The sequence below is a fragment of the Canis lupus genome, chromosome X (assembly GCF_003254725.2).
Source record: "Canis lupus dingo isolate Sandy chromosome X, ASM325472v2, whole genome shotgun sequence".
NCBI classification, from domain to species: domain Eukaryota; kingdom Metazoa; phylum Chordata; class Mammalia; order Carnivora; family Canidae; genus Canis; species Canis lupus.
Window position 1 is genome coordinate 75,557,527 of NC_064281.1, and position 16,910 is coordinate 75,574,436.

A 16,910-nucleotide genomic window follows, 5' to 3' on the forward strand; every position below is an offset into this window, starting at 1 on the left:
AAAATAAAATAAAATAAAATAAAATAAAATAAAATAAAAAAAGAAAAGAAACAGGAGATAAGACCAGAGCCAAGGCTTGGAGGAGGGTGATATGCAGACCCTCCCTGGGTAACCAGAAAAGGGCGAACCCCAACTGCAAAGCGGTGAGGCCAACTAGCGGGTCCTCAGATTGGAGAGGACGGGAGCTGAGCGACAGGGCGGTGCGCGGAGGGCTCCGGCTCACAGACCAGACGGTTGGCGGGGTAGTTGGTGCGTGCGCACGTGGGGGGCAGGGTCCTGTAGAACTCCCCGCAGGCGGGAGTGGGGTGGGAGGGGAGCGAGCGCGTTGGTGACGCGGGGCGCTCACGTGACGTGGAGCTGCAGAGCGACGCAGCCTTCGGTGCAGTCGTCACTCCCGTCTGGGTACCTGCTCCCCGGTGTCCTGCGCCCCGCGGGCTGGCGTCAGGCCCGAGGAAAGCGGAGCAGGTAAGGGCTCCGGGGCCGGTGCGCGAGGCCAGGGCGGCAGCGGTCGCCCAACCCTGGTAGCTGGTTCGGGGATGTGGGACGAAGCGGGCTTAAGTTACAGAAGCCTTTGCTGTGATTTTCCTGAGCCTCCTCCCCTTGCCTACGTCTGTGGTGGGGAACCTTGGGCTCCGACGGGGCGGATGGTGGGGGAAGGGGGTAGTGTCTCAAGAGAGAAAGGCCGAGATTGAGATGTCCCATCCTCTCTGACTCTAATCGCGCTGACCGCACACGTCCGCCCAGTTTCCTGTTCGTTTCAGTAGAAGGGACCCGCCACCGTGGCGTTTACAGAGAAAATGGTGGGCCTTGGTGACTGGACCATGGAGTTGATGGGGGTGGCGTCTTGGAAGGCAGGGAGGGACGTTTGATAACCGGGATCCTGGGTCCAGAAACGTGAGTATTGGGATCTGTGTCGTGGGTGCTGGTCCAAGCACTCAGTGCCTTTCCTCTCTCCTGTCTAATGGACAGTAGTTCCGTGTGGCACTGTTTGGCGAGGCAAGGGAAGAAGGAGAGAAGAAAACTGCACGGGATCTGTGGAGGTTAGTGTGAGCCCAGCTCGGCCTAAGAACAGTTGAAGTTCTGGATGAATTCTCTAGGACAGGAACTTAGGCGCAGCTGTCTGGTTGGGATACGGGGTGGGGCTTTAACTAGGGGACTCTCCTTAAACTGCATTTCCTTGCTAAGCTTAGGACTTTTTTTTCACATTTTATTTTATTTATTTATTCATGAGAGACACAGAGAGGCAGAGACATAGGCAGAGGGAGAAGCAGGCTCCCTGAAGGGAGCCAAATGCGGGACTCAATCCCTAGACCCCAGGATCACCCCAGGATCACGACCTGAGCCAAAGGCAGAAGCTCAAACACTGAGCCACCCAAGCATCCCTAAGCTTAGGATTTTTAACGTAAATTGTAGGTTGAAGACCAATAAAAACAGCACACTTTCCTTTGGATGATTTCCTTTCTCCCTTCAGATACTATTAAGAAAAATACAAATTGTTGTATTCAAGATTATTATTATTATTATTATTATTATTATTATTAATTAGAGATAGCCTTTGCCAGAGGGATAGCGATTTTGCAGAAGAAAAAGCCTTCCCTCACTCCTTGTCTCTTCTTCCAGAGACTCCTAGAGATGGGTTTGAGGGGAAGTAGATGGCAGTAGGCTATGTATGATTCTAGAGTAGGGGATGGAGGCCTCCATCTCTCTCTCCGTTTTCCAGTTTTCCAGATTCCCTCACCTGTCTGAGTACCTTGGTGAAGGAATGATGGACTTTTGGGAGAAACCTTAGAATCCTACAGGTGGCTTTAAAATAAATTGCCCTTGTCTCTTCCCTTTTATTTCTCCTGCCTTCCTTTTACACGCTGCCCATTTCAGTGCTGGGGAAGCCCCAGATTCTGCTTCCCAGAGAATGGGTTTCTAGATCTTGTAAGGAAGGCACTGGGTCCCCGGTTTTATTTTATTTTTAAAAATTTTAAAAAAGATTTTATTTATTTATTCGAGAGAGAGAGAGGCAGAGACACAGGCACAGAGAGAAGCAGGCTCCATGCAGGGAGCCTGATGCGGGACTTGACGCCGGGACCCCAAGATCATGCCCTGGGACAAAGGCAGACACTCAGTCACTGAGCCACCCAGGCATTCCTATTTTTTTTAATTTTTAAGAAGATTTTATGTATTTATTCATAAGAGATACAGAGAAAGAGGCTGAGACATAAGCAAAGGGAGAAGTAGTAGGTTCCTCGCAAGGAGCCTGATGTGGACTCGATCCCAGGACTCCAGTATCATGTCCTGAGCCAAAGGCAGACACTAAACCACTGAGCCACCCAGGCGTCCTGGGACCCCGGTTTTAAATGCTGGGATGCCACAAGCACTCAACAGTTATCTTCCCACTTGTCTCTGTTTATTCCTAGGTCTTCTCGTAGGCCTACAGTAGGGCTGTTTACCACTGGAAGCCAGGGAAAGGGGAAGACTGGCTTGGAACCATGAAGGTTGGTTTGAAGGTGGGCAGCACTTGAGGATAACAAGAGGGTGAGCACAGAAGGTGGCTGAGACTTGAGAGGGTCTCCGTGGAGGGTACTTCTGCCCCTCCTGCACTCTACCAGATTTCCACTGTGTTGTTACATCTCCTGCTGATTTCAGGGCAGGAAACAGGAGGAATATTGGGGTACGGGTGGGCCAGAGTGTGAGTGAGAGAAGACTTGAGAGGAGACATCTCAAAATGGGACACATTAGCAAACTGGACACGGGCTCTGGCAAGGCAGGTTTTGGGATCAAGGATCAGGCTGCTTGTCTGTTCTTGGTCTTTAGACTTGGTCTCTATTACTTCCTGTTTGTTTGCTTGTCCTTAGATCTGCCTGCAGGTCTGCTGTAGGGCTTGAGATTACTGGAAGCAAAGAAACAAGGACGAAATTGCCCCTGATCAGTATAGACTGGTAAGAGGATGGGAACTGCCTGGGTAGAGCCGTAGGGTGGGTTGGTCGTGATCAGTGTGCATCCAGTAGGGTCAGTGTCCAGTCTGGAGTATCCTCAACCTCTCCCTTTCCTGGCCACCTTTCCTACCATCCCTGTCACTTACCCCACACTCTCACTTATATTTTGGTACAGAGAGTAGGGTGAACTGAGAGAGATAGAAAGGTAGTTTGATAATATGCTTGTCACATCAAGAACAAAATCTCCACTCCCATCTGTCCCTCTGTCTGTCTGTCTCTCTGTCTCTAGGTCCACAGATCTCATGAGTTAATAAGATCTACTTTAGGGTATATCACCAATCAAGAGAAAGAAAGAGGAGGGAACTGCCTTGATCATTACAGGTTGGTATGAGGCTGGGGATCTTTGGGAGTGGTGACAAGAGTAGGTCCAGTAAAAATCAAGGTCTGAGCGCTTCTCTGTCTTTCCCATTCATAATCAGTCCCCCCCCCCATGTTTACCATTATTCATTTGGTGTAAGGAAATGTGTATGAATGCACCCTAGGGGATAGTTGTTGGGCACTGGGGGAAAATGGGAGGGGAGAAAATAAAAGGGAAGGAGAGAGAGAGAGTTTGTTCATCATCCTCTTCTCCCACCATGCACATCATTTCTAAACTTTCCTGTCCTATCTGTATGAGGCACAAAATTAGAAGAGAAATTTTAGTCCATTTCCTTCCTCCACTTCTAGGTCCACCTCCAGTGGCAGCTGTAGTGGCCTTTAAGTGGCTGAAGACCAGCGCCCTCAGAGGCCTACACCCAGACCTACACCCTCTTTCCCCATCCTGACTGAGCCCTCATACCTTGTTTGTGCCTTCAGTAGGGGTGATTACATGGGTCGCATTCAGGAAGTGGGCTGGGTGACTGCAGGACTGGTTTTCTGGGCTGGCACCTGCTACTACATTTACAGATTAACCAAAGGAAGAGCCCAGAGTGTGAGGAGACTTGGCAGAAATGGGTCCAGAGTCAAGATGGAGGCTGTGGCTGGGGTGCAGAACCAGACCTTGGCCACGAGTGAAGCCATGGTTGGGATGAAGACTGAGACTAGCCCCAAGGCCAAGACTGGAGCAAAAACTGAAGCAGGAGGTAGGGCTGGGGCTGAAGTAGAGATTACCACCACTGTTAAAGCCAGACCCAAAGCCATCTCTCAGGCCAAGACAATGGCTGAGGCAGAGGCAGAGACCCAATCTGAGGCCAAAGCAGTGGTCAGAACAGTGGACATGACAGAGGCAATGGCTCTGGCTGAGGACCAGGTCAAAGCCGGGGATGTGGCTATGAAAGAGGCCGTAACCCAAACTGACTCTGAGGCTGGGAGAGTAGTCAAGAAAGAGGCTGTGACCCAGACCAAGGATAAAGCTTGGGCACCAGTTGCCAGGGCAGAGACCAAGAAAGAAGTAAAGACCCAGACCAAAGTGGAGGCTTGTATACTGGCTGAAAAAGAGACGAACAGAGTAATGGTGACACAGAGTGAGGCCTTAGGATTGATCAGGGAAGTAGCCAAGATGGGTGCCATAAATAAGACTGGAATTGTGGCTGAGACCAAGGAAAGAGCCCTGGCAGGGACTGTGAGTGTGGTCAAGTCTCAGTCTGAAGCCAGGCCTGATAACATAGTTGATGCTAAAGGAAATCCTAATACCGTGTCCAGGGCAGAAGTTGGAGTGGACATGAGGTCCTGTGCACCATCTCAGGCTGTGACCAAGATCCAAGTCACCAACATGCTTGGTTCTGGGGTTGAGGTCAAGGGGAATCACAAAACCGGGTCTTGGGCAGAGTCTAGGGCAGACACAAGGGTTTCAGTCCAGCCTCAGATTATAGCTAAGACTGAGGCTGAGGCTATGCTTGGGGCAAAGGTTGATTCTGGGTGTAATACTAATGCCATGTGTAAGGCAGGGGCAGGAGCAGATATGAGAATTTCTACACAACCTCAGACTGTGGCCAAGAAACAGGCTGAGGCAGTGTTTGGTGCCAGGGTTGATGACAAGGGGAATACCAATGTCACATCTAAGGCAATGACTGGGGCTAACATGAGGGCTACTGCTCAAACTCAAGCTATAGCCAGTGCTCAGGCTAAGGCTATGCCTGATGCCAGGGTTAAAGGTAGAGGCAATTGCAATGCTATGTCGATAACAGGGGCCAGGGCAAACTTGAAGGCCAATTCCCAGGCTGAGGCCTTGCCTGATGCCAGGATTAAGACCAGAGACAATGCCAATGCCATGTCTAAGATGGGGGCTGGGACAGATGTTGAGCTCTGTACACAGCCTCAGACTCTGGCCACCGTCCAAGTTGATGCATTACCTGATGGCGGGATTAAGGCTAAAGGTAGTGCCAATACCATGTCTAAGGAAGGGCCTGGAACAGACACAAAGGCACAGTCTCAGGCTGCCACCAAGAGCCAGGTTGAGACCTTACCTGGTACTAGAGGTAAGGCTAGGAGAAAAGCCAAAAGCAAGTGTAAAGCAGGAGTTGGGATAGAAATGAAAATGTGTGTGCAACCTCAGGTTGGGACCAAGACCCAAGATGATGCTTTACCTGATTCCAGGGTTGATGGCAAGAGTGATCCTAGTGCCATTTCTAGGTCAGGGGCTAAGGCAGAACCAAAGACCTGTGGTCAGCCTCAGACTATGGCCAATTCCCAGGGTGAGGCCTTGCCTGGTGTCAAGAATAAGGTCAGGAGCAATCCTAATGCTATGTCTAAGTCAGGAACTGGGCCAGATGCAATGGGCTCTGCCCAGCTCCATGCTGTGACCAATTTCCAGGTTGAAGCCTCACCTAATACTAAGAAAAATGTCAGGGGCAGTCCCAATGCTATGTCTAAGATAGGGACTGGGCCAGATTCAGTATGTTCTGCCCAGCCTAAAACCGATACAACAGGCTTTGCTCAGCCCCAGACTGAGGCCAGTTTCCAGGATGAAGCCTTGTCGGGTACTAAGAATAAGGTCAAGGACAATTCTAGTGTTTTGTCAAAGACAGGGGTTGGGCCAGATACAGTGGGCTCTGTCCAGCTCCAGGTTATGGCCAATGTCCAGGGTGAAGTCTTATCTGATACTAAGAATAAGGTCAAGGACAATCCCAATGCTGTGTCTAAGGCAGGGACTGGGCCAGATGCTATGTATTCTGTCCAGAGTGAAACAGATACAACAAGCTCTGCTCAGCCCCAGGCTGTGGCCAATTCCCAAGGTGAAGCCTTGCCTGGTACTAAGAAGAAGGTCAGGGGCAAGTCCAATGCTGTGTCTAAGGCAGGGGCTGGGCCAGGTACAGTGAACTCTGCCCAGCTCCAGGCTGTGGCAAATTCCCAGGGTGAAGTTGTGTCTGGTACTAAGAATAAGGCCAGGGGCAATCCCAGTGCTGTGTCTAAGGCAGAGGCCAGGGCAGATTCAATGGGCTCTGCCCAGCCTCAAACAGATACAACAGACTCTGCCCAGTCCCTGGCCGTGGCCAATTCCCAGGGTAAAGCCTTGCCTAGAATCAAGAATAAGGTTAAGGGCAGGTCCAATGCTGTATCTAAGACAGGGGATAGGCCAGATACAGTGGGTTCTGCCCAGCTCCAGGCTGTGGCCAATTCCCAGGGTGAGGCCTTGCCTGGTATGAAGAATAAGGTCAGCAGCAATTCCAATGCTGTGTCTACAGTAGAGGCCAGGACAGATACAATAAGCTTTGCCCAGCTTCAGGTTGAGTCTAATTCCCAGGGTGAAGCCTTGCCTGGTACCAAGAGTAAGGTCCGATGCAATCTTAGTACTGTGTCTAAAGCAGATACTGGGCCAGATACAGTGGGCTCTGCCCAGCCACACACTGTGACCAATTGCCAGGGTGAAGCCTTGTCTGGTATTAAGAGTAAGGTCAGGGGTAATTCCAATGTCATATCTAAGGCAGAGGCCAGGGGAGATATAACAGGCTCTGCCTGTCCCAAGGCTTTGGCCACTTTCCAGGGTGAAGTTTTGTCTTGTACTAAGAATGTCAGGGGCAATCCCAGTACTGTGTCAAAGGCAGAGATTCGGACAGATACAATGGGCTCTGCCCAGCCTCAAACAGATACAACAGGCTCTGTGCAACCCCTGGCTGTGGCTAATTCCCAGCATGAAGTCCTAGCTGATACTAAGAGCAAGGTCAAGGGCAACCCCAGCGATGTGTCTAAAGCAGGGATTGGGCCAGATACAGTGGACTCTGCCCAGCCCCAGGCTGTGGCCAATTCCCAGGGTGAAGCCTTGCCTGGTGTCAAGAATAAGGTCAGAGGCAATTCCAATGCTATGTCTAAGGTAGAGGCCAGAGCAAATACAACAAGCTTTGCCCAGGCTCAGGCTGTGTCTGATTCTCAAGGTGAAACCTTGCCTGGTGCCAGGAATAAGGTCCAGGGTAATGCCAGTGCTGTGTCTAAGGCAGGCACTGGGCCAGATATAATGTGTTCCACTCAGCCTCAAACAGATATAACAGGCACTGCCCAACCCCAAGCCATGTCTAATTCCCAAGGTGAAGTCTTGCTTGGTGCCAGAAATAAGGTCAGGGACAATCTCAATGCAGTATTTAAGGTGGGGGCTGGGCAAGATATAGTAGGCTCTTTTTCACCCCAGGCTGTGGCCGTTTCTCAGAGTGAGGCCCTCCTTGGTGCCAGAAGTAAGATTAGGGGAAATGCCAATGCTGAGTCTAAGGTAGAGGCTGGGGCACATATGACAGCCTCTGGCCAGCCTCAATCTGTGGCCCATTCCCAGAGTAAGATCATGTCTGAGAAAAAGGACAAGGCTGTCCCCAAGTCTGAAGCAGAAGCCACAGGAGATGAGGCCTATGCAAAGCCCAAGGCTGAGACCATGGCCACTCCTGAGAGTGGGGGTGGGACAGGCACTCAGGCCTGCAGAAAGACTCGGCCTAGGGTTCATGACTATTACTGGAGTGAGATTGGTATTGAGGATTGGATTGCTTCTGAGCGATGGATCAAATTTAGGTTTCAGGCCAGGGATGGATATTGGGAGAATAGCATGTCCTGGGCTGATGATGAGAATGAAGCCAGTATTGAGTCCTGGAGTGGGGCTGGTGATAAGTCTGATATGAGGTCCTGGGCTGGGGCTAAGGCTGTGAATGAAGTTGGTTTTCCATCCTGGGCTGCAGCTGGGAACCAGGCCTGTGGGGGGCTTTTGTTTGGGAGTCAGGCCACTGAAGAGTCCTGGGATAGGAGCAAGGCCAGTGGGGGTTCTTTGTTAGAGGCTGAGGACATGGCCATTGGAGGGTCTTGGGCTAGCACTGGGAACGAGACTATTGGGGAGCCCTGGGCTGGAGGTCAGGCCAGTGGGGTGTCATGGACTGGGGAACATACCATTGGAGGGTCCTGGACTGGAGTTGAGGAACAGGCCAGTGTAAGGTCTCAGGATGGGGCTGGAATTCAGGCTAATGGAGGGTCCTGGGCTGAAGCTAGAGCTGGGAGTGTGGCTAGTATTGGGTACTGGCCTGGAGATATGGACCAGGCTAGTGCAGGGTACTGGGTTGGGACTGGTGATCTGTATGGTGAATCCAAGCCTAGATTTGAGGATCAGGCCAGTGAAAATGTGTCCTGGGCTGGGGCTGATGGCCAGTCCAGAGGAGGGTCTAGGCTGGGGCCTGAGGACCAGTCTGGTAAAAAGTCCTGGTCTGACACTGCAGACCAAGTCACTGGAGGTTCCAGGCTGGGGCCTGTGGACCAGTCTGGTGTTGGGTCCTGGGCTAGGGCTGGGGAACAGGCCAGTGGAGGAGTCTGGGTTGGGACTATGGAACAGTCCAGTAGGGGGTCCTGGGCTGGGACTGGCGATCAGTCTGGTGGTGAGTCCAAGCCTAGATTTGAGGATCTGGCAAATGTAGAAGCATCTTTGGCTAGGGCTGGTGGCCAGGCTGGTGGAGGGCCTATGTTGGGGCCTGAGGACCAGTCCAGTGGAAGATCCTGGGCTGACTCTAGGGACCAAGCCAATGGAGGGATCTGGGCTGTACCTGGGGATCAGGCTGATGGTGGGACAAAGCCTAGATTTGAAGAGCAGGCAAGTGGAAGAGGGTCTTGGACTGATAATGAGGGACAGGCTGGTGGAGGGCCTAAGCTAGGTCCCAAGGACCAGTCCATTGGAGATTCCCATCCTGGCAATAGGGACCAGGCCAGTGAAGAATGTAGGCTAGGGCCTGAGGATCAGTCCAATGGATGGTTCTGTGCTTGCAGTGAGAGTCAGGCCAATGCAAGAGGATCTGGTGGCCAGGCTGTTGGAGGATCTAGACTAGGGCACATGAACCCATCTGGTGGTGGGTCCTGGGCTGATAGTGGGAGTCAGGTCAGTGGAAGTTCTTGGGCTGGGGCTGGAGATCAGGCTAGTAGCTGTCCCAAACCTGGAATTGAGGATCAAGCCGGTGGTGGAGAGTTCTGGTCTGGTGCTGAGGACCAGGCTGTTGGAGGGTCTAATCCAGGGCCTGCAAACCAGTCTAGTGGTGGGTCCTGGTCTGGCACTGGGAGTCAGGCCAGTGGAAGGTCCTGGGCTAGGGCTGGGGATCAGGCTGATAGCTGTTCCAAATCTGGATTTCAAGACGCAGCCAGTGGAGAAGGCTCCCAGGCTGGCACTGGGGGTCAGGCTAGTGGAAAAACTTGGGCTGGGTCTAAGACTGGTAACGAGGCCAGTAGAGGGTCTAGGCTGGGGCCTGAGAACCAGGCAAGTGGAGGGCCCTGGGCTAGGACTGGTGACCACCAGGCCAGTGTAAGACCCCAGATCAGTGCTGACATGGAGGTCAATGAAAGATCCTGGTTTGGAACTGGGAGTGAGACTAGTACAGAGTCCTGGTTCAGGAGAGGGGAAGAGGCTGGGATTGTGTCCAAACCTGGAGGTAAAAATGAGCCCAGTATTGAATCCAGATCAGGGACTGAAGAAAAGGCCATCATTAGTTCCAGATTTGGGGCTGAGAATAAGGTCAATATTGGGTCCTGGATCAGATCTGAAGAGGCGGCCTGTATGGATTCCTGTGTGGGGGCTGGGGCTGAGGCTGGGGCTGGGACAGAGGTCAGGAAGGAGTCTTGGCTCTGGGATGGAGATGCAGCCACTACAGGGTCTAGGCTTGGGGCTGAGGAAGAGCCTTGCATAGGGTCCTGGACTGTGGATGAGGATGTAGATGAGGATGAGCTAAGTAGAGCATCCAGCCCTGATATTGAGGAAATCAGTTTAAGGTCCTTGTTTTGGGCTGAGAGTGAGAAGAGTAATGAGTACAGATCCAAGAGGGAGAGGAATGTCAGTTTTGAGTGTGGAGCTGGAGATAAGGTCAGCACCAAGAATAAGCTTGAGGCACCAACTACTGGTGGAGTTGATGAAAGGTCTTGGTTCTGGAATGGTAATGAAAATAGAAGTGAGGGCAAATCTGCACCTAAGACTAAAGCCAAAAAGTCAGCCGAGTCAAGAGGCACATACCCATCCATGGTCCCTGGGGCGGGAATGGGGTCATGGGCAGGAGCCATGATCTGGACAGAAATGAAATTTCCACACCCAGGTGAGCCCTGCTTCCCACCTGAAGATGAGCTCAGAAAGCAGATGAGGTGTGAGGAGAAAACTCAGCCCTGTACCTGTCGCTGTAAACGTGAAGCTAATATGGATCCACGAGAGCTTGAAAAACTCATTTGCATGATTGAGATGACTGAAGATCCTTCTATTCATGAAATAGCCAATAATGCACTTTATAACAGTCCCGAATATCCATTTTCCCATGAAGTTATTCGTAATGCAGGTAGAATCTCAATTATTGAAAGCTTGCTCAATAATCCCTATCCCAGTGTTAGGCAGAAGGCTTTAAATGCACTGAATAACATCTCAGTGGCTGCAGAAAATCATAGGAAGGTAAAGACATACTTAAACCAAGTATGTGAAGACACGGTCACCTATCCCTTGAATTCAAATGTACAGCTAGCTGGACTAAGACTGATAAAACATTTGACTATTATTAGTGAGTATCAGCATATGGTTACAAATTATATTTCAGAATTTCTTCGTTTGTTAACTGTGGGAAGTGGAGAAACTAAAGACCATATTTTGGGAATGCTTTTGAATTTCTCTAAAAATCCATCCATGACAAAAGATTTGCTCATTGCCAATGCACCCACATCACTGATTAATATCTTTAACAAGAAAGAGACAAAAGAGAATATTCTTAATGCTCTTTCACTATTTGAAAATATAAATTACCACTTTAAAAGAAGAGCAAAAGTATTTACCCAGGACAAGTTCAGTAAAAATTCCCTTTATTTCATATTCCAAAGACCTAAAGCATGTGCCAAGAAACTTCGAGTCCTAGCAGCAGAATACAGTGACCCTGAGGTGAAAGAAAGAGTTGAGCTATTATTAAGTAAACTCTGATTAGTTGTATGTTCCCAAACAGATCTGAGTAATATTTCAGTTTTCCAGTCTGGAAGTAATGCACATCCTAAATTGCATTATAACTTCGAAACTGATGTTACTTGTGATGGTCTATAGCTGGATCACTTTATGAACAACAAACTAATTCAAACTTGTTCTGAAAATACATGTGCTGATTATTACCTTGTCTGAAATGAGATATTTTTAGTATGCTTCATGAGCAGAAACTGACCTGATTCTTCATAAGTAAGGTAATTTTTGGTCCTTTGTGTGGACTTATGTTTATACATTTGAGACTATTTTTATGTTACAAATAAAATTGTGTGTTTGAAACAGAAAAAAAGAGACACATCTTTGTCCTTGTTTATGATCTATTTCGAAAGGCAAGATGTATGGAAACAAAACTATACTAACAAAACCATGAGCCTCTGATCATGGCCTTCCGAGCAGTGCGGAAGCTTCTGCAGGCCACCATGCTCAGGCAAAGTTTTATGGAGGAGGGGGATACTTAGATACACTGGGCTTGAAGGATAGGATAAAAATGGGGTGGGAGGGCACTGGAGGAGGTAAGAGTGGTGGAAAGAAAGGCAAGGAGGTGGGAATCCTGCTCCAGAGAGGAGGCTGGCCCGCCTGCAGTTCCACGTGTGGGGAGGGAAATGATGGAAAGTAAATCCCTCAGTTTGGGTGAGCCCCTTCATCAAGATCCCTGATTACTAAACTGAGGTCGGAATATTACTCCATTCACCCCTGGGAGACCCCAAAGCCTTCTGTGACCGAAGGAATGAAAATGAAAGGAAGAGGATGTAGCTGATTTGTGTGCAGGATGGGTCAGAGTTGGGGTGGGGACAGGAGTGGCCTCTGGAGATTGAAACACAAGTTAGGAAGTTACTGCCATGGTCCAGGCACGAGATGATAAAATCATGAGACTTCACTACTGGCCACAAGAAATGGCAAGGGGAAAAAGGAGGTGAGAGATATCTTAGAACAAAGAAGGGATAGAACATATCTTGAGGGCATATGGAGAGGGGTGATTTTATTTTAGGGTCCTGGTGGCATTTAAGAGGAAAACATTCTCTTTCTTGGCCAACTCTGGTGTCTATGTAAGTAAATACATTAGTTATTATTTTGAAATAAGAAAATATAATAGAAGAAAGAACAACATTTAATGCTTCTATGAAATTGTTTTTAGAAGATTGATTAAGACAGGGCCATTATGGAATCCTTGAGAGTGGTGTTGGCATCAATACTGTAGAAGATCCACCTCTTTCCCACCCCCGAGTAGGGTGAGGAGGTGGTGAGCAGGGCACTCTCAAGCTGGGCTGGTGGGAGCATACATTGGTACAGGTCCATTTGGATACATGTGTCAGAAGCCTTTAAGATGTGCATGCTCTTTGAGCCAGTAATTCCACTTGTAGAAATTCATGTACAGAAAATGATCAAATAACTGGCTTGTATAAAGCTGTACGTCTTCATACTGTTTTGAAGAGTGAAAAATTGTGAATGATCCAAGTGTTTCAAAATAGGCACTTGGCTGAACAAATTAGGGTGTGTCTACACATTGAAACATCTTGCAGAGACTGAAAATGAGGATGGGCATCTACACTTGTTTACTTAGGAAAAATTCAACATATAATCTTGAGTGAGGAAAATAGGCTGCAAGAGCGCATGCTATACTTTTAAAGTATATATTTAAATTATGGATAAGCTTTGGTATATACTCTGAGAATGTTAATAGTGTCCTCTGGGTGTTAGATTAATGGGTAATTTTGCCTGTTTTTTTACTTATCTGTAGTTTTTGAGTTTTATATAATACACAACAGGAGTTTTTGCATAATTTGCCAAGAGGAAATGGATGGATTTGGGCTAAGAAGGCCTGTCTATAGTGTTTCAGGGAACTAGAGCAAAAGTATAAATAGAGGCTTCCCTATTGATGTCCAGATATTTGGAAGATATAAATTAGAATTTTAAACAAATATTTAACTAAAGTTATAAATGTAAATGTTTGAAAATTTAAATCTTATTCACCATTTTAAAAGTAAAACTGCTCTCAATTCTATTATTCAATGGCCACTAAATTTCTAGTGGAAAAAAATGATGTCACACTTGTGGTAGATTGTGCAATCTGCTGCCCTAATCCTCCTTCAGGAATAAAGAGGTTATTATTTAGTTGCTAGGAGTACTGCCAGAAGACAGCCCTCAGCTGTCATCCCTTTTCAGGAATTGCCTCAGCTGGAAAGTCACCTCCCCCAAGGTCATACCCTCTTCCTGGGGTACTTCCTTCCCGTGGCTGATTGGCATGGCCTTCTTGCCCCAAAAGGGACAACTTAACTTCTCCCTCTGTCCAATCGTGATTCCTTCTTTTCCCTTCTACAGATTTTGATCTCAAGAGCATTCCCTAATAAAAGCCCTTCATGTTGAACTCTGAGTCTGCTCTCCAGGAAGCCAATTTACAACAGTTGGTATGAGGAGTAGTTCAGGAAAGCATGCACTGTGGTGAAATTTTGGAAATGAATTACCTTCTACCCAGCTGGCAATGAGGACCCCATCACTGATGGTAGGTGGAGTAGTTTAGCACCTGGAACAGGTGACAGAGGAATTGTTAGAGCTTTCACTGATGGTGAACTGGGATGGCACTGGTGGAAGGGAATGCATTAGCTGGTTCTATGTAGCAGAATTTTGAGAATATGTGGGAAATGCTGAGTATAAGGAAGGCCAGTAAATTAGGTAGCTACTTCTATGCTTGATTGACTTTGAGAAAAAAAATAATGAGAAGCCAAATTAAATTAATCAACAAATGCTATATGTGAAACCTGGAGGGTTTCATTTGTAGCATATAAAGAGGCCCTTGTCTTTTCCACAGAGAAGGTAGAGAAATCTGAGGACCAGGCCCAGGATTTATTGAAAGCAAACCTCAAAGAAAGTTAAAATCCCATCTAAGACAAGTCTGCTATGCCAAGATCAGGGCCCTGGTTAGGAAGGAATGGGACCCTGGCACATGGGATGGGGAGTTCTGGATTGACATTCCTAGAAATCTTATATCCTCAGATTTTCCTGGACACCTTGAGCATTCAGAAGTGTCCCACTCCTTCCTATTAAGGGCTAGTGCTTTACCTTGCTTGATCATGCAGAGCCCTTTCTGCTGTGAGATAATGTGTATTTTCCTCAGAATCTGCCCCACTTCCCATCCTGGCCACTGGGCCTTAAAATATAGGGTTAAGTCACAGCATACCTTCACTGGGGATGTGCTGGGCCTAAGAAAGAAGGAAAGGGACTACCCCAAGTAGACACTACAGGACCTAGCCAGCATGTACTAGACTAGCAAGTGCTGAGGGGGAAGGTTGGCATTGAATTCTGAGGGTCTTGATCAGCGGAGCTGGAATATAAAATCGAATAAGGGAAAATTAATTGTCTTGAGAGTTCTCTCCCAAAATACCTGGGAAAGATCCCAGGAGATCATGTAAACTCACTACTAGTATGGCTTCTTCAAGTATGGGGGAAAGAAGAATTAAGTGAAGTATAAATGCCAGAGTTGTCATAGCAGATGGGGGAGAAAAGATTAAAGACTCAGGGAAGTAGGAATGATAGAATAAATACACTTGTGTATGTCCAGAAGAGTCTCTGGATGATTATGTTCTGCAAGAGGACCCAAAGGGCACAGTATTTGCTAAAACTATAAGGAATGCACTGGTGAGAGGAATGGCAGCATTGCTAAGAAGTTCAGTGGTGGCTTGCCTCTACAGGCCAGGGCTCACAGTAGAAGAGGATGTTAAAGGATGGGAATCACAGATGGAAATGGTGATGGCCTGAAACAAAGAGGCAGGATGATGGCACATAAGCATTAGAATTTGGATGGATGCAAATACCATAATGCACTGCAGGGTCAGAGTGATAGGCAGGGGGGCTTGGTCTGCAGAGAGCTGTTGGGATGGTTAATAGAACACAGTGCTTCTGGTGAATAGGTTAGGAGGTAGTTAGCAGACCATGTGGTCAATATAACACAGTGCCCTGGGGAAAATAAATAAGCCAACAATCTGTACTCAACGTGAACAACCGAAAGAAATCAAAGATGGTCAGGAGTCTGAGGGACAGTGCCTCAATAAAAAAGTCACAATTCCTTGCTCAGTTCTGATCCTAAGTCATGTTTTGAACCAGGGCGCACTGTTTAAAGAAGTTGGAGTGCCCAGGAAGAAGAACCGTACATGTGTGTAGTAATGATTTCTCTAGTCTTTCATTTATGCATGTGACTGTTTGCAGGAAAAAGAGGTATACCCAAACATTTTGAGGATTAATGGACACTGATTATGAGTTGATATACCCAGACCTAAAATGTCTTCATGTCCCCCTTCTTAGAATAAGGGCAGGATGGTAGCCTGGTATTAAGTGGACTCCTGGCCTGTGTTGGGTTTACAGTGGCTCCACTGGTTCCACAAATCTACCTGCTGCCTATGTTCCTGGTCTCTGAATGTATAATTGGAATAGACGTTTTGGTAGTTGGTACAAACCCTACATTGGTTTCTTGGCCTGTGGAGTCAGAGCTTTGTAGATGAAAAGAAGTTTCTGAAACCGCCCTTACCATCTTTGGCCAAGATAACAAATGAAAATATATAGCATCTTGGGGGAGGATGACAGAAGTTAGTGCCACCTTTGAAGACCTAAAGAATGCTGGGATGTGGTCCCCATCATATCTACTTTCAATGCATCAGTTTGAGCCCCTGCAAAATGTGGACAGAGCCTGGTAGATGACAGACTATTGCAAACTCAACCAAGCAGCCACCGTGTCAGATACAATATCTTACAAAAGCAAAATAATATGACCTTAGGTACCTAGTAATTAGCTATTGATTCAGAAAAGGTGGTTTTCTATCCCCATCAGAATAAAATATCAGGAAATATTCATATTCATATAGGACAGACAACAGTATTTATAGTTTTTCCTCAAAGGTCTACTAACTCTCCCATCCTCTATCATATAGTTTGGGAATATCTAAACCATCTGAATATATTTGTCCACTATGTTGATGATATCATGCTAATTGGATCAAAATGAGTAAGAAGTGGTTAGCACGTTGGAAGCCTTGTTAAGACACATGTATTCCACATGATGGGAGATAAACCCTACGAAAATCCATGGGCTGGCTACATTGCAGGTTTTAGAGGTTGAATGATCTGGGAGGCATGCCAGGAGATCCCCTCCAAGTTAAAGGACAAGTTATTGCATTTTTCCCTTATCCCTATGAAGTAGGAAACTTCAATACCTGGTAGGCTTCTTTGGGTTATGGAAACAACAGATTTCACACCTGGAATTACTGTTCCTACCCATAGACTAGGTGGCACAAAAAGCTGCTAGCTTCAAGTGGAGCCTAGAGCAAGAGAAGGTCTTGTAGCAGGTCCAGCCTGTGGTTTCAAGTAGTCCTCCCACTTGCTGCATACAATAGACAGACCCTATGGCATTAGAGGTGTCTATGTTGCCAAAAGATGCCACAAGGAATTTTTGATAAGCCCTAGTGGGAAAGTCAGAGCTTAGTCCAGAATATAGGTTCTGGAGCAAACCATGCCATATGCAGTGGAAAATTATATATCTTTTTTGAAAAAGACTTTATTTTTGAGACACACAC

The 16,910-nt window shown here is 47.6% G+C and overlaps 1 protein-coding gene across 7 annotated transcripts; it reads left to right on the forward strand.

The window, feature by feature from the left end:
- Positions 1 to 311: 311 nt before the first annotated feature.
- On the forward strand, positions 312 to 11,640 carry ARMCX4 (armadillo repeat containing X-linked 4). Of its 7 annotated transcripts, none has more exons than XM_025431685.3 (6): positions 312 to 465; positions 970 to 1,040; positions 2,409 to 2,498; positions 2,847 to 2,930; positions 3,217 to 3,308; positions 3,654 to 11,640. In XM_025431685.3, exon 6 carries the CDS (start codon positions 3,796 to 3,798, stop codon positions 11,293 to 11,295), a length of 7,500 nt encoding a protein of 2,499 aa, XP_025287470.1. In that variant the 5' UTR covers positions 312 to 465; positions 970 to 1,040; positions 2,409 to 2,498; positions 2,847 to 2,930; positions 3,217 to 3,308; positions 3,654 to 3,795; the 3' UTR covers positions 11,296 to 11,640. The 7 variants fall into 7 exon arrangements, with proteins under 7 accessions (XP_025287470.1, XP_025287471.1, XP_025287469.1 ...); XM_025431686.3 differs by having other exon boundaries at positions 324 to 465; positions 2,409 to 2,526; XM_025431684.3 differs by having other exon boundaries at positions 324 to 465; positions 2,409 to 2,486.
- Positions 11,641 to 16,910: the final 5,270 nt, after the last annotated feature.

What these genes read in the sequence shown, in the direction of transcription:
- ARMCX4 (XM_025431685.3), top strand. Translation starts at nt 3,796, where the DNA reads ATGGGTCGCATTCAGGAAGTGGGCTGGGTGACTGCAGGACTGGTTTTC.